Source organism: Drosophila bipectinata, chromosome 3R (genome assembly GCF_030179905.1).
Source record: "Drosophila bipectinata strain 14024-0381.07 chromosome 3R, DbipHiC1v2, whole genome shotgun sequence".
In the NCBI taxonomy this organism is placed as follows: Eukaryota; Metazoa; Arthropoda; class Insecta; order Diptera; family Drosophilidae; genus Drosophila; species Drosophila bipectinata.
The window spans coordinates 2,178,553-2,200,921 of NC_091739.1; the positions used below are offsets into that span (position 1 = coordinate 2,178,553).

At 46.6% G+C, this 22,369-nt stretch overlaps 6 protein-coding genes across 7 annotated transcripts; 5 read left to right on the plus strand and 1 right to left on the minus strand.

Moving 5' to 3' along the window:
• The first annotated feature begins 21 nt into the window (after window positions 1-21).
• On the plus strand, window positions 22-978 carry LOC108130784 (prophage side tail fiber protein homolog StfR). The gene is made up of 2 exons (XM_017249387.3): window positions 22-152; window positions 206-978. The coding sequence occupies exons 1-2, from the start codon at window positions 36-38 to the stop codon at window positions 935-937; spliced, it is 849 nt and encodes a 282-aa protein (XP_017104876.2). The 5' UTR covers window positions 22-35; the 3' UTR covers window positions 938-978.
• Window positions 979-3,228: 2,250 nt separating this feature from the next.
• Window positions 3,229-4,331, plus strand: LOC108130758 (antifreeze protein Maxi). The gene is made up of 2 exons (XM_017249345.3): window positions 3,229-3,764; window positions 3,820-4,331. Exons 1-2 carry the CDS (start codon window positions 3,303-3,305, stop codon window positions 4,195-4,197), a joined length of 840 nt encoding a protein of 279 aa, XP_017104834.2. The 5' UTR covers window positions 3,229-3,302; the 3' UTR covers window positions 4,198-4,331.
• A 367-nt stretch (window positions 4,332-4,698) lies between these two features.
• On the plus strand, window positions 4,699-10,134 carry polybromo (protein). Its single transcript, XM_017249492.3, has 4 exons — window positions 4,699-5,755; window positions 5,820-7,408; window positions 7,470-8,922; window positions 8,990-10,134. Exons 1-4 carry the CDS (start codon window positions 4,810-4,812, stop codon window positions 9,949-9,951), a joined length of 4,950 nt encoding a protein of 1,649 aa, XP_017104981.2. The 5' UTR covers window positions 4,699-4,809; the 3' UTR covers window positions 9,952-10,134.
• A 140-nt stretch (window positions 10,135-10,274) lies between these two features.
• On the plus strand, window positions 10,275-12,579 carry Ude (Uracil-DNA degrading factor). Its single transcript, XM_017249496.3, has 3 exons — window positions 10,275-10,684; window positions 10,749-10,929; window positions 11,390-12,579. Exons 1-3 carry the CDS (start codon window positions 10,543-10,545, stop codon window positions 12,015-12,017), a joined length of 951 nt encoding a protein of 316 aa, XP_017104985.2. The 5' UTR covers window positions 10,275-10,542; the 3' UTR covers window positions 12,018-12,579.
• A 76-nt stretch (window positions 12,580-12,655) lies between these two features.
• Ets96B lies at window positions 12,656-22,200 on the minus strand. Of its 2 annotated transcripts, XM_017249494.3 has the most exons (7): window positions 21,967-22,200; window positions 17,379-17,838; window positions 17,095-17,262; window positions 16,214-16,340; window positions 16,036-16,082; window positions 13,967-14,711; window positions 12,656-13,200 (listed from the first exon to the last, which is right to left on the minus strand). In XM_017249494.3, the coding sequence occupies exons 1-7, from the start codon at window positions 21,982-21,984 to the stop codon at window positions 12,819-12,821; spliced, it is 1,947 nt and encodes a 648-aa protein (XP_017104983.2). In that variant the 5' UTR covers window positions 21,985-22,200; the 3' UTR covers window positions 12,656-12,818. The 2 variants fall into 2 exon arrangements, with proteins under 2 accessions (XP_017104983.2, XP_017104982.2); XM_017249493.3 differs by lacking the exon at window positions 21,967-22,200 and having other exon boundaries at window positions 17,379-18,067.
• Window positions 20,293-22,001, plus strand: LOC108130838 (uncharacterized). The gene is made up of 2 exons (XM_017249495.3): window positions 20,293-20,430; window positions 20,487-22,001. The coding sequence occupies exons 1-2, from the start codon at window positions 20,376-20,378 to the stop codon at window positions 21,866-21,868; spliced, it is 1,437 nt and encodes a 478-aa protein (XP_017104984.2). The 5' UTR covers window positions 20,293-20,375; the 3' UTR covers window positions 21,869-22,001.
• Window positions 22,201-22,369: the final 169 nt, after the last annotated feature.

Genomic DNA, 22,369 nt, shown 5'->3' on the forward strand with positions numbered 1-22,369 from the left:
TGTCGTAGTCTCGGACATTTTTCCGGCTGTCAGACATGTTGTGCCATGTGTCAATTCCGAAAACGTTCCAGAATATGATCTGTTGCCAGGCCATGTGCGTGTTCCTGTTGCTCAACATGGGCTGCCTGTCCAGGAGCTACTTCATTCACAAGGTTGGCGGTTGGTCGCGACCAGAATTGCTCTAATATTTTGATTCTTCTTGCAGGTGCAACTTAATCCGGATTTGGATGTGGCCGGTTTGTACGAAGCGTATAGAGAAAAGAAGGAGAGCGGTAGCTCGGCGGGAAGTGGAGGAGGAGGGGGCAGTGGTTGCGAAAAGCAGTGCGGCGCTGCTTTCTCCGAGAGTGATGCCAGGTCGAAGGCTTCTAGCATAGCCCAGAAGGCCGCCCAGGAGGCAAAGGCCGCAAACGATGCCCAAGTGGCCGCCGGCGAAGCTGCTTCCATGCAGGTGAAACTAGAGCTGGCCGACAGAGCCCTGCAAGCGGCTCGGGCGGCAGAGGCGGCTCTGGCCGGGAAGCAGCAGATTGTCGAGGCCCTGGAGCAGGAGCAGGGCGAGGCAGAGGCGGTAGTGAACGAAGTTAACAGGTCCTTGCACAGCACAGCGGCAAATGCCGAGGCCGCCGGAACGGCAGCCACCGATGCCAAGAATCAGTTGAACCAGTTACGACTCCTTTTCAATTCCGCATCGGATCAGCTCCGAAACATTGAGGCGATGGCGTCTGGGGCTCAGTCGGAGCTAGCCGAGAAGTCTCAGTTGTTGGAAGCTGCCAAAAAGCGTCTTGAGACCATATCGAGGCATCTGATCTCCGCTCGGACGGATTTCGACAAGACCAAGCAGGCGGCGTATAAAGCAGCCTGTGCTGCGGTGGAGGCCAAGCAGAAGGCATCGCGGACACGCCGTGGGAATAAGCCCTCGTCCTCATCTTCTAAAAACTAGGACCCTTGTATTATTGATGGATTAAATTATATATTTTATAAGTGGTCTTTGTTTTAATCTGTTTATTTGAAGAGTTTGCAAAATCTTTTTGCGAAAAAAAATAAACATCATAAATAATGATTATTTATAATTGAATAATCATAAATCAGAGATTAACTCTGAGAATAATAATTATTTTGTGTTTTTGTTAAAATAAAACTTATAATGATAACGGTCCCTGTTTTTTATTAAAAAACAAGAAAGGAAAGCTAACTTCGGACGAAGCCAAAGTTTATATACCCTTTGCAGTTGAAACCGGATATATATCGCAAACATCGGATATAGTTGGCCGATCTTTATGGGAATATGAATATATAATCCAATTTATTACAATACAAAATCTAAAAAAAATCCCAAACTACTATCTTAAAAAATACCAAAGTTGGTATTTCTACCAAAAACCATTTCCGATCGTTCAGTTTAATGGCAGCTATAAGATATAGTCGACCGATCGTTATGAAATTTGGTAGGTAGAAAATAGAATCTGTACCAAGTTCCAGCTTTCTATCTTTAAAAACACAAAAGTTGGGTCACTTTCGATCGTTCAGTTATATGGCAGCTATAGGATATAGTCGGCTTATGAAATTTGGAATGTCGTATTATTTTGCAAAATTAGCGCTTTGCTAAAAATAGTGTAAAGTTTGAATTCTCTAACTCTAAAAACACCATAGTTATACCATTTCCGATCAATCAGTTATATGACAGCTATAGGATATAGTCGGCCGATCCGGGCCGATCCGACTTAGAAGGGTGTGTGCAAAGTTTCAAGACGATAGCTTTAAAACTGAGAGGCTAGTTTGCGTAGAAACAGACAGACGGACAGACGGACATGCTTATATCAACTCAGGAGGTGATCCTGATCAAGAATATACATACATATATACTTTATATGGTCGGAGATGTCTCCTTCACTGCGTTGCACACTTTTGACCAAAATTATAATACACTCTGCAAGGGTATAAAAACAAAATTCAGAAAAACGGATTTCACACCAAAAAGTTAAAGCTTACGACTTTAAAGAAATAAAAACATATGAATATTAACAAATTTATTAAAGGAAACAAAATATTAAAGGAGTTTATTATTATTAAAGGAGACATCTCTGACTCAATAGAGTACTCAGTACTACTTATATATTCTTAATCAGCATCACATGAGTCGATAAACCCTTATTCTTCTGTCCGTCTGCGTGTTTTTACGCTAACTAACGCAGTCTTTCAGTTTTAAAGTTTTCTTTGCTTTTATAATACTGGCAGGGCCGTAGCTAGCATGGGGCAGGTGGGGCGGTGCCCCTAGGGCCCCCGAAGGAAAGGGGCCCCACCGGGGCAAAAGACTTCCGTATAGGAGGCCCCAAATTTACTTGTTGCACCAGGGCCCCCGAGGCTCTAGCTACGGCCCTGAATACTGCGTTTATTAGATCAGTCGGGATCGGTCGACCATATCCTATAGATGACATATAAATCGTTAAAATGACATATAACCTTGTTAATGACATTAGTTTTCTGTTTTTCAAGACAGAAGTTTGGATCTTTTTTTTTTTAAACTAAGACGGCTATAGTCATGTATTATACTCGGTACTCATCTCTTCCACCACACTTTAACAAACCTTTAAAATTTAAAGGTACGGATTCTCAGCAAAAAATTTTTGTTTAGTCTTTATACTATAAAGACTATATACTATATATATATACTATAAAGTTTATAGTATCTTATTGTCTTCGAGATCCACACGTTCAAAATTTTTATAAATATGGGTATATCTTTTCTAAAAATCGTCCGATTTTTAAAATTTGTTTTTCAGATATACATTAACTTTCAAAAAATATACATTAAGTTTTTCAAAAAACCTTCTTGTACTTGCTCTAAAAATGTCGCAATTTGTGGAGGCGGGAGGGGGCGTGGCAAAAATTTTGAAACAAACTTGAACTGCGTGGGCATATTAGGAGTCTCCAAATCCTATAGCTCTATCTCTTATAGTCCCATAGACATGGCTATTTACCTATGTATATCGAGTCGGCTGTTGATGCTGATCAAGAATATATTTATATACTTTATGGGGTCGGATATGATTCCTTCTCTATGTTGCATACATATGTTGCGACTACAATATACCCCTATACTCTACGAGTACCGCTTATAATAATTAAGTAAAAAATTAAATTACAAAAATTGTTTAAAAAGTTTTTAATAAAAACACTGAATTGAAAAACTCCAGACTTGTACCTAAACTCATCGAAAATTTAGAAAAGGTTGTTTCGACATTGCATAATGAGCAGGCTATTCGAATGGAGTTGGACCTGGATACTTTAAAATATTCCATCGGAATATGCCTGGCAAGAAAGCCCTGCTAATCGTTTTGCTGCTGTGGGTTGCACTGCCAAGATTGGAAAGCTACCATTACCGATCCGCCGAGCCGGTTGCCAAGCACTGTCTCTCAAGCTTGTACTCAGATCCTGGACCAGGAGCTGGAGGCGGAAGCGGTGGTGGCGGTGGCGGTAACGGATGTGGGGACAACAAGGACGCTGAAAAAATGGCAGGCAAAGTAAATTGCCAAGGTGCACTCAGCAGGGGCGACCCAAAGTCGAAGGCTTCAAACATTGCCCAGAAAGCGGCGCAGGAGGCGAAAGCGGCCAGCGATGCCCAAATGGCTGCAGCCGAGGCAGCAGCATCACAGGTCAAATCTGAGCTGGCCGCCAAGGCTGCTCAATCGGCGAGAGCAGCGGAGGCAGCATTGGCAGGAAAGCAACAGATTGTGGAGCAGCTTGGTCAGGAGATGACCGAGGCAGAGGTAATGTACCAAACATGACACATATGTATATGTTATTGATAGGTCCATTCCCAAGGCTGTGGTCACCGAAGTCACATCCTCGCTGCAAAACACCCAGACGAATGCCAACGCTGCCTCCGCCGCCGCACAGGAGGCCATGACCCAGCTAAATCAGCTGAAAAGCCTTGTGGTGGCTGCCAGCTCCAACCTGGCTAATATCGAGAATGTGGCTAGCGGAGCTCAGCAGGAATTGGCCGAGAAGACGCAACTGTTGGAGGCCGCAAAGCATCGAGTAGAGAACCTCCAGAAGCAAATGGCCGAAGCCCAACAGGACTTTGAAAAAACCAAGCAGGCGGCTTACAAGGCAGCCTGTGCGGCCGTGGAGGCCAAGCAAAAGGCTCAAAGATCGAGGAGGATGTCCGGCCGCCAGCGGTGGTCCCCCCGGAGCATCTGAAGCCAGTACTCTGGCGGAGTACAGTCTAAAATGTACATGTAGCAGTAGTCATGTCTCTTGTTTCTATATTTTGTTATATTTATTTTTAATCTAATTGATACACTTTTAATTAAAGGATTTTTACGTGAAAAAAACTGGTTTTATTTTAAAACTTATTAAAATTTATTTATCTATTTTCCACAATTTTTATTTCTATATTTTCAAAAATATACTTTCATACATTTACATCAGCGTAAAAGTAACCAAAGTGCATTCTTACCACTTAAAAAAATAACGTCTAAAAACTGAAAAAGATTTTACCCAATAATTTGTTTATGCATTATTTTGATTTTATTCATTAAAAATTATGAGTTTAGTCCTCATAAATAAAATTTCCCTCAACGTCAGGGTAGACAAACGCCTAAAAGTGCGCTATAAAATTTACCATAGGGAAATATATCGGCGGGCTGTCGCCCGATATATCGTTTAATATCTCATCACTATAAGAGTAGAAATGGAGCCACCATTATGATTTTCGCTCACCTCTAGAAAATTTTTGTGGCATTTTTAGAGTGGTGGCGTCGAATTGTTCACAATTAGTAGTAAATTAACAATAAAGAGAGGAAAACTAAAATGCTTAGCCGAAAGCGCCGGGCGAGCAGCATCTCCAGCCGGCAGGATGAGGATCCGCTGCAGTTGGACGACTCCACGCCGGAGCAGTCGCCGGTGCAGCAGACGACGACACAATCGGCGCGAAAAAAACGCCGCCTTGACCCCGCAGAGCTCTGTCAACAACTCTACGACTCCATACGAAACATTAAAAAGGAGGACGGGTCTATGCTGTGCGACACGTTTATCCGGGCTCCAAAGCGACGTCAAGAGCCCTCCTACTATGAAGTAGTAGAGAATCCTATTGATTTGCTGAAGGTGCAGCAAAAGCTGAAGACAGATTCCTACGACGATCTGGACGATTTGATGGCCGACTTGGCGTTGCTAATTGGTAACGCCAAGGCTTTTTACAAGCAAGAAAGTATGGAGCATCAAGATGCAGTGTCTCTGTGGCAGCACATACAGTCCCAGCGACAGCGCATCCTAGAAGCTAACGGACTGGCAGAGGAGGAACCGCGTTCCAAACGCATCTCGCGGCAGGTGCGCAGGTTAACCAGCAGCGTGGAGCCAGGAGGAGATGGAGACGACGAGTGTAACCAGTATGAGGAGCTCTTTGCTTCTGTGATGACAGCCACAGATCCGATGGGAGACCGCGCTATGCATCGTATGTTTCAGCTGTTGCCCTCTAAAAAGATCTATCCGGATTACTACGATGTGATCGAGCATCCCATTGACTTGCGTCTTATTGCAACGAAGATTCAAATGAACGCCTACTCCTCACTCGTGGAGATGGAGCGGGATCTGCTGCAAATGACCAAAAACGCGTGCCTCTTCAACGAGCCTGGTTCGCAGATCTACAAGGACGCGAAGGCACTGAAGCGCATATTTACGCAAAGGCGTATAGAACTAGAGTCGGGAAAAGGAAAAATGTCAAGAAGAATCAAAAGCCTGACTAGTGCTGCCATTGCAGGTAGGAGCAAATATAGAAGTTCCATCAACAGAGATACTTTAATAAAACTTTTATTGTGTTACAGCTCTTAAAGAAGAAGTAGACAGTTCGGATGACGAGGAGACGAGTAAAAAGGGCGAGGGTCCTATGTGGGCGCTCTTCGATCATCTGTACAACGCTCCGGGTACTTCGGAGCATCCTGGAGTTACCGGCCCACCTCTGGGAAACTCCCTTTGGAAGTTGCCAGTGCGCCGCTTCCATCCCGAATACTTCGAGCTGATCAAGCGACCAATCTCTATGAGTCAAATCCATACCAAACTGAAAAAGGGCGACTACGCGAATATTAGTGATCTCACTGCCGATCTGTATCTCATGCTGGATAACGCCAAAAAGGCATTTCCTTCATCCCATAGAACCCACAAGGACGCTATAAAGATGCTGAAGCTAATGAATGCCAAGCTGGTGGAGGAGTCGCTGGAAGAAACCAGCGACATGGACGAAGACGAGGTAGATGAGCTAGAAGCGGAAATCTTCACCACCGTGCAGCCGGAGAAACGGAAACCGGGTAGACCCCGCATAAACTCTAACTCTAACTCGAATGCGTCCCATACGACAAACAACTCGAACTCACCAAAGTCCAATCGCATCGCCATCAACGCGGCTATCAAAAAGAAAATCCTAAGCATACAGAAATACCTGGTGGATTATTCGGTGGGCAATCGTCGGCCCATTGAAATGTTCATGGAAAAGCCACCTAGAAAGATCTACCCCGATTACTACGATATTATTCAGAGTCCCATCGATATGAACACCATCGAGCACAACATACGCACAGATCGCTATGCCACCGTGGAGGATGTGGTGTCTGACTATCGTCTAATGTTCTCCAACTGCCGGCAGTACAACGAAGAGGGTTCCAATATATACGAAGATGCCAACACTCTGGAAAGGGCTCTGAACGATAAGCTCAAGGAGTTCCCTGGATTGGTGGAGGTGAAAAAACCCCTGCAGAAGTACAGCAAAGTCGGGAGGAAGCCGAAAGCTGCCTTGATCACAGATCGACTGTGGCAGTTTTACGAAACTGTCAGAGAATACCAGGAGCCAAAGGGAAAGAGGCAGCTGTCACTGATCTTTACCAAGTTGCCATCCAAAATAGAATACCCAGACTACTATGACATCATAAAGGACCCTATAGACATGGAGCGCATAGCTCAGAAACTGAAACAGGGAGCCTACGAAAGTTTGGATGACCTGGCTGCGGATTTTCTTCTGATGCTGGAGAACGCATGCAAATACAACGAACCCGATTCGCAAATATACAAGGACGCACTGGTACTGCAGCAGTTAACTTTGCAGCTGAAGCAACAGCTGCGCCCGGAAAGAGACTCGCTTCCAGATGTCCCGTTGGCTGTTCAGGAATTGTTTCTCACTCTTTTCACTACTCTGTACAATCATCAAGATGAGGAGGGTCGCTGCTACTCCGATTCTCTGGCGGAGTTGCCGGAATATGATGAACAGGGTGATGCGCCGAAGGTTCGGGGGATTTCTCTTGATTTAGTAAAGCGCCGATTGGACAAAGGTGCGTACAAACGGTTGGACACCTACCAGGAGGATATTTTCGCATGCCTAGAGCGGGCACGAAAATTATCGCGTACGGATTCTGATATATTCCAGGTAAGAGAGTTGCGAACTACATCTTCAAATATTCTATTACTAAATGGGCAACATTTTCTAGGACTCCATTGAGCTGCAGACTTACTTCATTCGCAAAAGGGACGAGCTTTGCAAAGACACCTTAAGTTCGCCTGCGCTTAGTTTTTCTTTGGAGCGCCTGCTGGCCGATGTTGAGGTGATGCGTCAACAAAAAGCCCAACAGGAGGAACAGGATCAGGAGCAGGACAAGGAGAAAGACGAGTTTAACGCTGCTAAGGGCGAGAGCATGACAATCAATCAGCAAGTCTTCTCCCCCGGTGACTATGTGTATGTACAAATGCCGGAACATAAAATCCCCTCCATAGCCTGCATCGAGCGACTCTGGACATCGCCCACAAACGAAAAACTGATGCAAGGCTCCATATTTGTCCGACCGCACGAGACCTACCACGTAACGACCCGAAAGTTCCTGGAAAAGGAGGTGTTCAAAACCAGTATCTCGCAGACCATATCGATGGACAAGGTTTTGGGCATGTGCTGTGTGATGCATATCAAAGAATACATTAAGATGCGACCGGACAGACTTCCCGAGAAGGACGTATTTGTTTGCGAGTCGCGTTACAACATCCAGGGTCGTTGCTTTAAGAAGCTCAAAAACTGGCCACCGGCTCGGGAGGGAAGCTCAGTAAAATTTGTGCCGCGGGAGCAACCACTGGAGCTTAAGCGGGTCATGTCCGTGTTCAAGGAGCGCATCGAGAAGCACAAGGGTGAGCTTGAGGAGCTAAAGCTTCAGGAGACTTTAGTCGAAAAGGAGAAACCAAATGTTTCCTGCGACCCCCCACCTAACGCGGAAGCAAACAGCACCTACTACCAGCAATATAACACCGTCTGCAGCGGGGCGATAAAAACAGGTGACTTTGTTTACGTCGCCACCCAGACCGGCAAACAGTCGGTGGCTCAGGTCCAGCAGATATGGGAACAGAATGGCAAGTCCTACTTCAAAGGTCCTTGGCTGCTGCCGCCCAGCGAAGTCACGTTTGGACTGGCAAAGCAATTCTTCCGCCAGGAACTACTACTAGGCACCGTGGAGGAAGTTAGTCCAGTTGTTGGCATCGTAGGACGATGTGCCGTGCTAGAGTATGGCGAGTTTATTACCTCAAGGCCCACAGAGATTCCCGAAAGCGACGTATACATTTGCGAATCGGTCTACGATGAAGTGAAGAAGGCTATTCGTAAATTGGTAGTCGGCAATATGCGGAAATTCCAGCACAGTCCGGCAGTTACCGAGGATGAGGTGTTCTTCTTTAAAACCCCCATTAAACCGGGCAAGGACGTGAAGAACGAGTTAAATGAGCTGAGCATGCTTGAGGACTCGATGGACGGCGATACACCATCGCTGAGTTCGGACATTGCAGCCATGTCGTCACCCGCTCCGTCGGTCAACTCCACGCCCCTTACATCTAAGATAAAAGCAGCCAAGGCAGCCAAGAAGTGTCTCACTGGCTATATTTTGTACTCCAGCGAAGTACGAAAAAGTGAGTACCTTTAAAAAAATACCGCACATAAAAATTGGCTATTACCGTTTTTTTCTCTTTATTTTAGGCATATGCCAGAGCAATCCTGACGCCTCTTTTGGGGACATTTCTCGGATGGTGGGCACCGAGTGGAAGAATCTCCCCTCCAGCGTCAAGCAGACCTGGGAGGATCGAGCCAGCAAGCAGAATGAAGAGACGGCGGCCATGCGTCGCGAAATGGATGGTGAAATCCAAAACAGCGCCAGTCCTTCGCCGCAGGTATTGCACGACACCTCCGGACACGGACTAACCTTCGAATGCCAGTGGGACAAGTGCGACTTCCAGTTCGAGGAGATGGCCGATTGTGTGGAGCACTGCCTGTCCGACACCACGGGTCACATACAGAGGCATCCACAGGCAGGCATGGATTTTGAGTACGTTTGTTTGTGGCGCAACTGTCCGCGTATAAAGAAATCCACGCAGGCTTTTCCTAATGTCCTGCGGCTAATCAAGCACGTGCGCGAAGTTCATCTGAGCAAGTGTGGCAAGACTTTGGGACCGGGTGAGAGGAGCAAAAACTACATACCGCGCCGCCAAACACGCGGCCCATTGGCCACCGCTATGCCCCTCGCGTCCAGTAACTCGCCCCGTAATCTCGACGCAGTGCACCTCCAACAGCATCAGCATGTACTTCATCAACCGGTGCATCAACACCAGCTGCAGCAACAGACCATTGTTCTGGGCCCGCCGCCTGAGCCGCTGTTTGTCACCGTGCCACCACGAACCACTCGAGTCATCCACTCCGAGGCGTACATTAAGTACATCGAAAGCTTGCAGACCGGTAGCCACCTTAATGTGGCCACCTGCAATAACAGTTGGCGGCGGGCGCTGACCCACGTCACTCCGGCGCAAGTGGTGGCCAAAAACCCTCTGCCCGAGCACTGGCTGGGACCCAACCTTCGAGACCAAGGAAACGTGGTGCAGGCTCTGTGCCATCTGCGAAACTTCATGCTAGACGACGTACTGCAAATCCGACGCAGTTGCAATTAGGCAATACACCCAATAATTAACCCCAAAGCGTTTCAAGTTAATGTAATAAAATAACAGAAACATAAATAACGTGTGAGAATTGTAATTCATATTTGTTAAGATCCTTAGTTCCAGTATGATGTGTACTTTTATTCAAAATGTATCAAGTTTTAAAGTAAAACCTCCAATCCCTTTTTTAAAAAATTGTCCTGTTTCATTTTCATAAACGGTTGGCCCGAATATGTAATTTACGGCAGCTTTCAATTCAAAATTGTTTAGTTTCATATTCCCTTTGAGGGTTATCAGTTTTTGGACCCATGACGACATGGCAGCGCTGGGTCTCATTTATTTTTCATGTGTTTTGTTTTGCTACGGAACTACGACAACAAACCGGTTTGCACGCATAGAGTCACCTAGTTATTTTGCGGTGCTTATCTAATTGGCTCGCTCAGAAGTGCTCCGAGCCTCTCCGCGGCGCTCTTTAGGAATTCCTCGCGTGGCCTCCCCATATGCTACGGCTGGCCGTCGCAAACAGTCCAAGTCTAGCGGTCGCACAGTGCAGACGCTCTCAGTTACGCCGCATACCCAAGTATTAGCCACCAAAGGAGCAAAATGTCGGAGGGCGAGTCCAAGTTTGGTTTCAAGGATATGGAGAAGGCACTGGAGACGCTGAAGTTGTTGGAGAGCCACGACATGCAGTACCGAAAGTTGACGGTGCGCGGCTTACTAGGCAGGGCCAAACGCGTTCTAACAAGTAAGTATATATTTGAGGAATTCATTAGGATCCCCATCCCATGATTACAAATATTTCCCTTCAGTGACCAAGGCGGAAGAGAAGCTGAAGAATATCAATGATGCTATCGGTGTGTTTGAGAAGTGGCTGGATGAGAATGGGGGCGGCGCCTCCAACAAAAATACCAAAACTGATAGCGATGACAAGGTAGAAACCGTGCCCGGGCTAGGATTCAAGGATAAGGCGGCCGCGGAAGCAACGCTGAGGTAAGCCCCAGGCTATCATTTTTGTCTCCATGGTAATTAGCCGGAGACCTTCAGCCCTGGCAGCCAGCGACGACGTCAAATGATGTCATGGCACAGTTTTAGAGTCGAATTCGGAAGTCTCATTAGCTTCATAGCCACTGCTGCGCTCTTCTCTTAAAATCGAGAGTGTGTTTCCTAAACGCTTATATAGGGCTGCTCACAAAATGTGATCAGGCCAAATCTTCTGGAACTAAATGAGAATAATCTCTATGGCACAATAGATTAAATATTTGATGCACAATAAGTATTCGCAAAGAGGTTGAATCCATTTATGTGTGTAGATTATTAAGCTTTTTTCCATTTTTAACGTCCGTTTGTTATGTACCGCCGAACTTTTCGTCGAATCACCCTGAGAACCGAATATATTGCCGCATTCCACAGTTTGTATTAAAAATATTTATATATGCAAATCACATTGCAGTATTCTGGCCGAGCGTGATCCGGACTACCAGAGATTGGCCGTCAAGGGCTTGATTGGTAGCTCCAAGCGTGTGTTGTCCGGCACCAAAAATGAAGACAAAATCAACGCCATCAAGGAAGGAGTGCAAGTGTTGGAGGACTTCCTGGAGAAATTCGAGGCGGACAACCGCATCAAGGACAACCGTGCTTATTTACCGTTGGCCGTGGTGAGCAAGCTACCGGAGACAACTGACGAGCTGGCTGGCGAGTTCCTGGGGGCCTATGGTGGGCCCAAGGCTAAGGGAAACTACAAACACCTGCGCACCATGTTCCCCAAAGCGGATGAGGCAACCAGCTGGGACATTGTTCGCAATCGCCAACTGGCAAAGTTGCTAGAAAAGGTCAAAAGCGAGGACGCGAAGCTTTTCGATCCCGAATCCGGAGCACCCACTGATCTCCACCTCCAGCTCATCCACTGGGCCTATAGCCCGCAGCCGGACAAGCTGAGGCAGTACGTGGAGAAACTGGCCAAGAAGAGCCCCGAGAAGCGAAAGCAGGAAAGCAGCAGCAGTGCCAATGAGTCCTCGGGCAGCAGCAGGGGCTCCGATGAGGAGGATGTGCCCAAGAAGAAAAAGAAGACTGAAGAGTAAACTCTGGCCCTCAAAAAAGGAGCAGCAACCATTTTTTTTAACGAACAAAAGCAGTTTATAAAGTTCTGTCTCGGTGTCCAACCAAGGGAGTTTGGCGGTAATGGAATGGAAATGGTAATGGTAATGGAAGTGTATTGTAATCCTTATGCTTCATTTGGAGAATTGAATATTTATTAGAAAAAAAGAAATTCATCCATTTAGTTTTGGAATCATGAATGTTCTGACTTCCATATCCGCCAAATTTCGTTGGTACTGCCAGTCGAAACAGGTTTTATTATTTTATTTAAGTAACTCAACTTCAACGCAAACTACTGTTAGATGTGGACACATTGTACCTCCTATATCCTCCTGTTTCTATCAGGGACCGTTAATAATAATTATTTGTATGACTTTTATTTTAAATGATTATTCTCTGAGCAAAGAAATTAAAATAAAATATAATGATTATTTATTGATTAAAATAATAGAATAATGATTATTCATGATTTTTATTTTTTCGCTCAGAGAATAGTGATTATTTTGTGCCTTTTTAAATAAAACTCATAACGATTACGGTCCCTAATTTCAATACCTCCGCTATATACACATATGAACATATATGTGGGCGTGTAAGTATGCTATATTTGACGTCGTATAAAGTACCATACGCATATGTGGTTATGATGAGATCGCTGTCTTTCGCTCTATCCGCTCACCATGCTCCAAACTCCATTTCATACACACGCAACTAGATTACACAATGTACACGAGTCTTTGGGCACGCCCCCTTGGCCGCATTCCCACGCTCCGCCCACATCAGAGCTAATACTTGTGGAGAGTGGCGGTGTCGTAGTAATCCGACTTGGCGACTCGAGAAGATTGCGTCTGGGAGTCGCCCGTACTTGGCGGCGTCTTGGCCAGCGCGAGGGTCAACTGATGTTGGTCGCCCTTGCTGGATCCGTTGGACAGATGGCCGTACGCCATGTTGAAAAGGGCATCTGGATCGCAAACAAACCTGTAGACGTACCGCTCACCGTTCACCTTCTGCATGATGCCCTTCTCGTAGTAGTAGCGCAGGCTGCGGGACAGCTTGTCATAGTTCATAGCCGGGCGGTTCTTCTGCAGGCCCCACCGCCGAGCCACCTCCTCCGGTTCAATAAGCTTGAACTCCATACCGCGTCCTGTCCAGGCGATGCAGCTGGCACTGGATTAAAAATTAGAAAGTTTAAGTATTTTTAAAAGCTTAAATGAAAGGTAAGCACGAGTTTAAAATTTGTAAAGATAGCAGACCCTCTTAAAAGCAGTAGAAAACTAAGATTCAGTTTCAAAAATTAATTTAAAAAGAAAAATTTATATTTTTTTAAGGTATTCTGCTTAAGAATCGGAATTATTGATTATTGATTATTGATTATTAATTATTGAACTATTATACAATTTAAATTGTAGGGAAACCCTCAGAAAATGTTAAAAAAAAATTAACAATGAAAAGTTTTGTAGTTTCTAAGAAGGTAATTGATTTAAAATCGATAAAAGAAAAGTCTGATAATTTTGATGCAGGTTGATAAGTATCTAAAACTTTGTAAGGTATTTCCGATTGTTCAGTTATATTGCAGCTATAGGATAGATCGGCCGACTGATCCTTATGAAATTTGGCATGTTGTATTATTTTGCTATATTTTGCTATATTTGCTACATATTATTTTGCTAGCATTCATACAAAATTTGAAAATTTGTAAAATTAGTTTACTAGTTGTAGATATCGATGCAAATCAACAAAAACAAGAGAGGACGGCTATAGTCGAGTTTCCCGACTACATTATGCCCGCTACTCATCTCTTCCTCCCCGTAGAAATTTCACCCATTCAGAAATATTAGAGTTGATAGTGTTCGTCCCAGTAATTTTTTTAATTTTAAAATTCATTTATGAGAATTTTTTTTTAATTTAGAAGTTTTTTAGTTTCACGACTTACCTTGTGGTTGGCTCATCCAGAAGAGCTACCAGGAACTGCCAGAGCTGCAGCGACCCGCGCCGCTGGCTGATGGTTTGGCCATTGCTGCTGGTGGTGATTCCGTTGCTGGCGTAAAAGTGGTCCAAGCGCAGCTCCGCATCGCTGGACGTGGTTGAGTCCACTACGCTGGGCCTCAAGGATGCCGGATAGGTGGAGGATATGGTGGCGTTGTAGGGACCGTTTTCGTACTTCAGATCCGCGTCACTAACCACCGCCACTGCCGCCGCCGCTGCCGCCGAGGTGGGGGAGAGGTCACGATAGACGGCAGCGTGGGACTGCGATTGGGCCTGCTGTTGGTGGGCGTAATGAGGGGGCGTGGCATACACAGCCGAACTAGATATGACCGCTGTGTGGCTAAACTTGAAGGCGGATGCGGCATGCAAAGGGGTAAGGTGGGTCAGGCCCTGCTCCGCATGCTGGTGGTGTCCCTGTCCGTGGTGATGATGGTGCGGGTGAAGTGCGGCAGCATGTTGCAATTGCTGCTGTTGCAGTTGTTGTTGCTGGTGGTGCTGCTGCTGTTGCTGTTGTTGTTGTTGCTGCTGGTGCTGGTGTTGCTGTTGCTGCTGCGCCGCCGTCGTGGTGGAGTCCGCGTGCTCGATCTTCGTGTGGTGCTGGAAGTGCTGCCCCGAGGTGACGTCACTGCAATACGCAGCAGCAGCTGCAGCGGCAGCGGCGGCGGCAGCAGCAGCGGCTGCGGTGGCTGTTTCTGGAAAACGGATTCAAACCAGAGCTGAATGAAATCCTCTTTCATGCATGCTCGAGCAATGTCTCGGCAGGACAGAGATGGGTGCTAATTACACGGCTATTTTGAAATACCTTACACTAGGATCTTACTACATAGATAGATTCCAATATATATATTTTTAAAATCATCAAAAAGTGGTATGTACGTTTTAAATTTTTAATTAACTATCTATTAGTTTTTTTTTAAGTTTAAAAGTCAAATGAAAAAAATTTGTTTTGTTAAAAACATTTTTTTTTTAAATTTGGGATTTATATATATATTGATTTAAACATAGGGCATTTGAAACTTTGTTTAAAACCATTCTCATTGTTTTACCTCGTTTATGCGGCGCTTGCTTTACTAAATGGCCAAGGTATTTAGCAGCAATTAATAATTTAAGCAACCCTCTCGCCCACCCCAGGCCGAAGCTGCAAAATGCTCAATATGCTGCAATTTAGCGGGGGTAAACAAACCCCTGTATACAACGCCACTCTGGAGTGGCCCTTTTCATTAGGTAGTTAGGTTGCTCCCAGGCCAGCCCCACCCCCACGTTTTTGCACCCCTCTTTCACTCTCGGCGCGACTCGACGCTGGGCGCATTAAAAATTCAGGAGATACCTCTGCATAATCCATGAGCAAGTGTCGACAAGTAAAAACATCATTGTCGATAACAACAAACGAGCCGCTCATGGAAATGAAGACCTTTTGGCCCGGCCCAGCTCTACAGAGAGAGAAAAATCCCAGAAAATTGTAAGAAATCAATCCTTCTCTACCTATGTTCCTGTTCCATAGCTCTCGAATCAAGAGCAATATTATCCAATGTGTAGAAGTGCACTAGCTGGTGGGCGGGTTCAGCTCTTTGTTTGGTGGGGTGGCTGGATGCTTCGACACAAACCACTCAACGGCGGTCCCGTGATTGAGCTGCTTGTTCGACTGGTGGCCCGGTTGCAGCCACCCCTCGGATGCCGCCCACCGGAGGCTAACTAACAGCATCTGATACATGCCCCTCGAAATTGAATTCCACGCTCAGGCCGCCGCCGAGTCGCCAATTGGATTAGCGGTTACTAACACCGGCGATATTGTTATTGTAAATTATGCGCACAATTTCTTGCATTTTACTTGAAAAAATATTGGAAAGAAATGAGGTTCGTGCTCGCACTAAGAAATTCAAACAAATTGATTCACTGGCTGATACTGACTGACTGATATGTATATCGCAGCGGCATCTTAATTTGAATAAATGATGAACGGGGGAGGGGCGCACGGCTTTAATAATTTCTTTTCATTTTTCAGTCTTAGGGACTTACCTTCGTCGCTCTTTTTCAGAATGCCCGCGGGTGGCGATGATGGGAATCTGGTGGGAGCATAAATCAAGAATATTGAAAGCGCATGAATCGAGGAGCAGTAGCAGCGCAGCACGGCCTGATTGACTTAAATTTGACTTGTCTTGTCAGGACGAAGTTCAATCTGGTTTGGCCAGCTTACCTGTAGCAGTACGGGTGAGGATGCGGATGTGGGTGCGAGTGCGGATGCGGATGCGGGTGTGGGTGGGTCACAGCGGGTATGTCGAAGAAAGTGGATGTTCTTTCATGGCGCACGCCTTTGACATTCACTGCAGATACCAAAGAAATGGGAAAGAAAAACAAGTTCCTGTTACTTTCGAGTTACAACAACTGAGGCTAAATGGAGCTGCCTCCTCACAGGCAGACATCACATCGCAGTAGTCGTCGACTACGAGGTGGCCTCGACTTTTGTTAGGTAATATTTTATATTAACGCACACGCCGGGACGTCTTTGAGAGCCCAAATCGAGCTTGTCACATGCACTTGACTTGGCCATAATCGAATGCCAGGATGAGTTCTAGACTAGATAACCAAAAATGGATTTTTTCAAGCAGCAAAATAAAATTAGGCTTCAAAAAACAAAATGCAAAAAATGTATAAACTTGAAATTAATAAAGATACAAGTTTCCAATCCTGACAGCTCACACATTTGGGAGGATGTTGATCATCCTAGGGCCTCGGCACGCGCCAACCTCACTTTTGTTTTATTAATAAAAAACTTATAAAAACAAACTAAGCTAATACAAAGCCTCCAGGCTGCAGGCGGGAGCCCAGCTTCCCCCTAAAATCCGCAGCCCAACGTTGCGATAGCGAGCACCCCATCTACAAATTTGGCTTATAATGGAAAATTAATAAACAAGCAAACGTGTAAATAGCAAAGGCAAACACAAAGTGGATTCAGCAGAGGGTCAGGGAAAGCGAAAGGGACAGGGTCAGGACAGTGGAAAAGCAAAGGCCAAAAGGGGAAACTGGGGCGGGAGGCTGCATCCGGCCATGGCAGTGGACGTGGAAGAGGACGCTTACCATTGTACCTTGCGTTCAAGTAACCCTCCGTGGATGTGTCCAGTCCGAATTTTCCAATAGTCGGCGCGGGAGTGGGCGTGGCATACATGACCAGCTCATCGGCCAGCTGGTGATGGTGGTGGTGGTGATGATGGTGATGGGCATACCAGGATGACTCCCGACTGAGATCTGCGCAAATAATTGTACAATGTTTTAGCTTAAAACTAAGCCATCTTAGTCATTTACTTAGATTTTATGAGCATAAGCTCAAACCCCTTGGGAAACCATACACGACCAATACAAACCATTACAAAGAGAGGCACTTGCTCCGCTCGAACTGGAGGATCCGGAAGAGGAATGCATCAAGGCCGCCGTTGCGATGATGGGAGGTGGGGAGGAGCTTCCGCTCAAGGCCAAACAACATGGCGGCGGCAGCGGAGGAACCGGAGGCGACTTCTGGCCAATGCAGATGGCCTCCATGAGCGTGTGCCCCGCATCCAGGTCACTGCTGTGGCACCTCTTGCGCTCCGCATCCAGGTTGCTGCAGCTGGGGGATGCGGAAATGGCCTTGGCCACCGACGGCAGAGTGGAACTGACACAGGAAACCACCGAGTCTGTGGTTATCGTCGATGTATTGGGCGCCCCATGGTACAGTCCCAAGTGGGAATGATGGTGGTGGTGATGGGGATGCGGGTGGGAGTGGTCCAGGTGCGTGAGCGTCTGCTGGAGCTGCTCCAAGTGCGTCTTGGCCTCGCTGTAGTCGCTCTGGAAAATAAGGAAATGAGACAAGACGCAGCAGGAAATTGTCATGAGTCTGGATTTTGCATGGGGGTTCAGGTCTTTGCCAAATTAGTTGTCGATTTGGGAAAATCCTTGACAGGGCTAGGCCACAGAAGCTAAGGGCCTCTTTAAGTGACTTTAAAGCACCCTGCTGGGCGCACTGAAGCCACCCGCGGCTAACAGGTTGCAGAGACAATGGACACACAGCCAGCTCGTCACATTGACACAGTCAAGTGAGTGGAAGTCGTGGCAATTAGCTTAACAGCTTCTGCTGCGGCTTCTTTTCCCGGGTGTCAATTGGCCGCTTTCTGTTGTTCTTGGCCATTAAGTAATGAGCCATTGTCACCGGCCAGCTACAACTGGACCCTCACATGACACCAGTTGGCTGATATGAGGAACTGGTGTACTAATGCATGTATGTTTCTGCCATCTCCAACTGTGGTTTATTGACATTGGTGTACATTTAATGAGCGGCGCTCCGAGGTTAACCTTTGTTTATGGTCGTCACTCGCTCTCTCCGACTCCGGCTCTGGGCCGCGACTCCCCGGCTCGTGGCACTCATTAATGTGGCAGGGATTTCACTTTTTTTCATGGGGGAAATTCGGTGACAGTCGTCTTAATCACATCTTGCAGTTGTGATAGGTTGACATCTTTACTTCTTATTTATTGGCTGCCATAAAGCTATTGGTTTTAATAAAACACATTTAGAAACGTAGAACTGTTTAACTTGTTTGGTTCGTTTGGGTGTAAATAATTCAACACAACAAGTCGAGCCGATTTGGGACGAAGACGTGCTCCCATTGTTTGTTTTTGGACCCTATTTTTGGCCAGCTTGGTCCGACATCTCAAAGTGCACCGAAAGAGCTGTTCCCATTTCACATCCCTTCCCTGACATTTGAAATTTGGAGCAGCAAACGAGGCGCTGCATCCAGTGCGATCTGCACCGTCGCATTCGAGAACCATTTTGTGCGATAGTTACCCTTAATTATAGGCAGTAATCGTTGCCGGTTTGTTTCGGCTCTATCGGCTCAGCGGCGGAGGCAACTACTCCAACACGGTCTCCATCAGATAGAAACGCAGAAAGCGGCACCGTCCCTTCCCCTTCAGCCATTCTCCCTCGGCCAGAAGAAGAAATGCAGAAACTTATTTTTGGTCTTTCTGCTTTCTCCCCCAGCACATGGAAGTTATGTAAATCTCGAATGTGGCATTAGCAGACAAAATACGTGTATTTGGCAACATACTCACAACTAATGCCGCTTCCGCAATTTGATCGGACAAATTTTTGATAAATTGCAAAATATGTCACCGCATTGCGTTTGCTAAGTGCTAGCAAACAATTTGTCAAATCAAATTACCGCAATTACTAAGTGTAACTGCCATGTGCAACAATCTGAAGAGGCAGACACACGGCCAGAAGCACCCAGCCAAGCGATGTCACCTGCCACACGTGGGCATGTGCAACAGGGGAAATACCTACTACATACATTAGTTGTACACGACATAAACCGACTGAGCGATCACTCTCCAATAACTTGAGGACTTCCGTATTAATATAGGTGTAATTACAATTTTTATAGAATTAAAGTATAGGACAATCGGTATACGACTTAAAAATTCGGATTAAATTAGATTCTGATTAGCTTGATCTGATTTCATTAAACCCACTCGTATGATGATTTTTAAAAGGCAAATACCCTTAAAAAATGACGGTACTTCGTAGTCCCCCATTAGGCCCTAATTTATATGCACAATTGATGCCAATTACAAGGGCAATTCCAAAAACAAACTGTGGCGGCGGTGAGTGATTTATCCGACGGATTGATCAACTTTGAACCCACTCTGAACAATAGAGAGAGACACAGAGATTACGACGCATGCGCAGCCGCAACTGACATTACGAAACTTTTTCTCGTGTTTACCTTTAAGGTATAGTATATACTATATAGTATACATGTCGGCTGATCTACTTTGCAGCACCCAACGCGCGAGGCGGTGGGAGGCCCGACAGAAGACAATGCTTTTCTTTTTTCAAATTGTTTTAGTTGCCTTTTCGTTTCCACGCAGAGGTGCGTTGTGTTGCTTGGATGGGCTGATTTGGACTTCGTCTCCAAATGTGACTCCGTCTCTTTCCTAGCTGCGATCCAGCTCGTGCTTGAGTACATCGTGGAAAACACTTTCACTGCCACATGAAGAGGCAGTGACACGGTCTTCTTGTGGGTGCTGTGGCAATGGAAGCGCGACCAAGCCAGTTTCTCGCTCTGCTTGGGCCCTCGCATTTTCGATTCAGCTGCCCGCGAGTTCGGAGGTGTTTTCAAAGAGCCTTAGGATTTATTTTCGAACCAAAACCCAAAGCCTATATTACATATACATACATAAGAAGTCTTACATTGTCCTTTAAGCGACTACGTCTCAAGAAAGCTTATAAAATTCTATTCAACGGAATAAGTTACATTAAATAGTTTTAGTCCAAATCCGCGCAAATATTTTTGGATATAAACCCGATCTATGTTGACTAAACCGCAATGCCGGAAATCGTAAGCTGGCACTTTCTGCTGCCCCTATGGGCTCTGTTGCAAGGTAAGATCTTACAACCGAAGGATAATCTTGTAATTCTAAAAAGCTTGTATCCTTAGTGGCCATGTGCCAACCGTATCAGATACCGCATCGTTGCTCGAATCGTTTGGAAAATGCTTTGGAGCACATGCGACGCCGCAGCATCCAGTCCAAGACCTCCTCCGATCACACTCGATCGCGAGCCATGTGGGAGCCCCCACCACAAAGTCCCTACCAGCTCTATCACAGCTTCTACGGCCAGCATAGTGAGCCGGAGGACGATTTTTACAACGTAGGTGGATCGTACAACACCGGACGTGGCTATCATGCAAAGCTTCTGCATCGAACCGGACGTCCATATCCCTTTTCCGATTCTAGTAGCGCTCTGGAGCTGGAGGACTTGCTCTCGATCAACCAACAGTACCAGCATAAACCACAGCAACAGCATTTTAACCACCGGCAGCCCCACAAGCTGGATATTTCCCGGGTGGATGTGGAGGATTTGAAGGTGCGAGTGCCACCGGCAAAGTCCTCTAACCGTTGGGTAGAGATCGACAAGTGCAAGTTCAGCACAGAGAACTCCACTCTGGATACCCGCCTGATTTTTCCGGACCTCACGCTCAGTGGAAAAGTGGTGATGCAACCGATGGGGGGCAAGTGTCACATGATTTTGAGGCTACGGCATGCCGGTATTGAATTTCGCACAGTGCCGTTGGGCTTCGATCCTGGATCGGGACAATCCACCTACGAGCAGTCGCGGAGGTTAGGAGCAGCTTCCGTTAGGACGGACTCGCACTTTGCAGAGCCGGGATTCATATCTGTGTTTGCCCATGGCTGCCAGGGGCCCAGTGGCATTCGCTTGCGCCAGAACTCCAAGCGGAGATTTAGTGGGGCTCCGGAAGTGGAGCTAGGTGAACCACATGTGATTATGGGAACTGACCGAAAGGAGAGTCAGCGCTGGGGCAAGTTCCACAACCAGCAGCAGCACCCGGCCTATGACATCAGGCAGGGACAGAATCCCCAGAGGGACCACAGTCTGGAGCTGGGCAGTGACAGCCATGCCCAGGACTCTGGTGAATTTGTAGATGTCAATGGCGACAACTTCTACCGGCGGCAATTCAGCAAAAAAAGGAGACGCCGCCGGCGGTACGCCCGTGAACTACTCGAGGACCAAATGAACTTCAGCGAGGATGTGCTCCACTTCCAGGACGAACAGCTGCAGCAGCTGGTGGAGCCGGATGCTCGGGCTTTTGCTGATATATTTAGCGGCAGTGGAGCAGCTGGTGGCCCAGCCAGCGGAGATCGCGAAGAGCTAGTGGGGGAGGCCATGTCGCACGAGCTGGAGAAGCTGTTCTCAATGGGTGTGCGAGGCCTTCTGACCACCTACATGCAGCGAGCCCTGCAGCCGGCCATCAAGGAAACCCTGATGGAGAACATGGGCTACACCCTGAGCTATGGCTGAGCCTGGCTGGGGTATCCTTAGGTTTATTTTTAAGCCCTCTATTTATGTCTGATGCAGCAAATATAAAGCTTTAAGCGCACCGGGTTGTGTAATCTTACCAATTTAGCCGTATCCATTGATAATATCGATCAGGCGTCCGGATACACTCTTGAACTTGGTGCGGTTCCGCTGGCTGCAATTTTCACTAATAGGATTTCACCTTGTTTCTGCACATCAATACATCTAAATTATTAAACGCTCGGTAGCTTTCACTTCTGGTAGATCAGCGCGCATTCCGTTGCAAGTGCCTTCGTGCAGTTGGTTGCGAGTATCCGTGGTGACTGGTGAAGTTCACCTGGCCAGGACCTGTCTGGAGTACAATCTGTGGGGGTGGCTGGGCGAGGATGCTGGGTGGAATGGCTTTGCGCAGACGCGTTCCGCCCTTCGAGTGGGTGATTGGTTGGCTAAAATTGTGAGAGGTCGGCCAATGGCATACCGGCAAGGGCGTTATTATGAGCCTTC

What these genes read in the sequence shown, in the direction of transcription:
- polybromo (XM_017249492.3), top strand. Translation starts at nt 4,810, where the DNA reads ATGCTTAGCCGAAAGCGCCGGGCGAGCAGCATCTCCAGCCGGCAGGAT. An exon ending in CGGATTCTGATATATTCCAG is followed by an intron (nt 7,409 to 7,469) that starts GTAAGAGAGTTG and finishes AACATTTTCTAG; the next exon opens with GACTCCATTGAGCTGCAGAC. An exon ending in CTCCAGCGAAGTACGAAAAA is followed by an intron (nt 8,923 to 8,989) that starts GTGAGTACCTTT and finishes TCTTTATTTTAG; the next exon opens with GCATATGCCAGAGCAATCCT.
- LOC108130838 (XM_017249495.3), top strand. Translation starts at nt 20,376, where the DNA reads ATGCCGGAAATCGTAAGCTGGCACTTTCTGCTGCCCCTATGGGCTCTG. An exon ending in CCTATGGGCTCTGTTGCAAG is followed by an intron (nt 20,431 to 20,486) that starts GTAAGATCTTAC and finishes TTGTATCCTTAG; the next exon opens with TGGCCATGTGCCAACCGTAT.
- Ude (XM_017249496.3), top strand. Translation starts at nt 10,543, where the DNA reads ATGTCGGAGGGCGAGTCCAAGTTTGGTTTCAAGGATATGGAGAAGGCA. An exon ending in GGCCAAACGCGTTCTAACAA is followed by an intron (nt 10,685 to 10,748) that starts GTAAGTATATAT and finishes ATTTCCCTTCAG; the next exon opens with TGACCAAGGCGGAAGAGAAG. An exon ending in GCCGCGGAAGCAACGCTGAG is followed by an intron (nt 10,930 to 11,389) that starts GTAAGCCCCAGG and finishes ATCACATTGCAG; the next exon opens with TATTCTGGCCGAGCGTGATC.
- Ets96B (XM_017249493.3), bottom strand. Translation starts at nt 17,883, where the DNA reads ATGACAATTTCCTGCTGCGTCTTGTCTCATTTCCTTATTTTCCAGAGC. An exon ending in CCTCACCCGTACTGCTACAG is followed by an intron (nt 16,083 to 16,213) that starts GTAAGCTGGCCA and finishes TGCTCCCACCAG; the next exon opens with ATTCCCATCATCGCCACCCG. An exon ending in CTGGATGAGCCAACCACAAG is followed by an intron (nt 13,201 to 13,966) that starts GTAAGTCGTGAA and finishes TTTTTAATCCAG; the next exon opens with TGCCAGCTGCATCGCCTGGA.
- LOC108130784 (XM_017249387.3), top strand. Translation starts at nt 36, where the DNA reads ATGTTGTGCCATGTGTCAATTCCGAAAACGTTCCAGAATATGATCTGT. An exon ending in GGAGCTACTTCATTCACAAG is followed by an intron (nt 153 to 205) that starts GTTGGCGGTTGG and finishes TTCTTCTTGCAG; the next exon opens with GTGCAACTTAATCCGGATTT.
- LOC108130758 (XM_017249345.3), top strand. Translation starts at nt 3,303, where the DNA reads ATGCCTGGCAAGAAAGCCCTGCTAATCGTTTTGCTGCTGTGGGTTGCA. An exon ending in AGGAGATGACCGAGGCAGAG is followed by an intron (nt 3,765 to 3,819) that starts GTAATGTACCAA and finishes TCCATTCCCAAG; the next exon opens with GCTGTGGTCACCGAAGTCAC.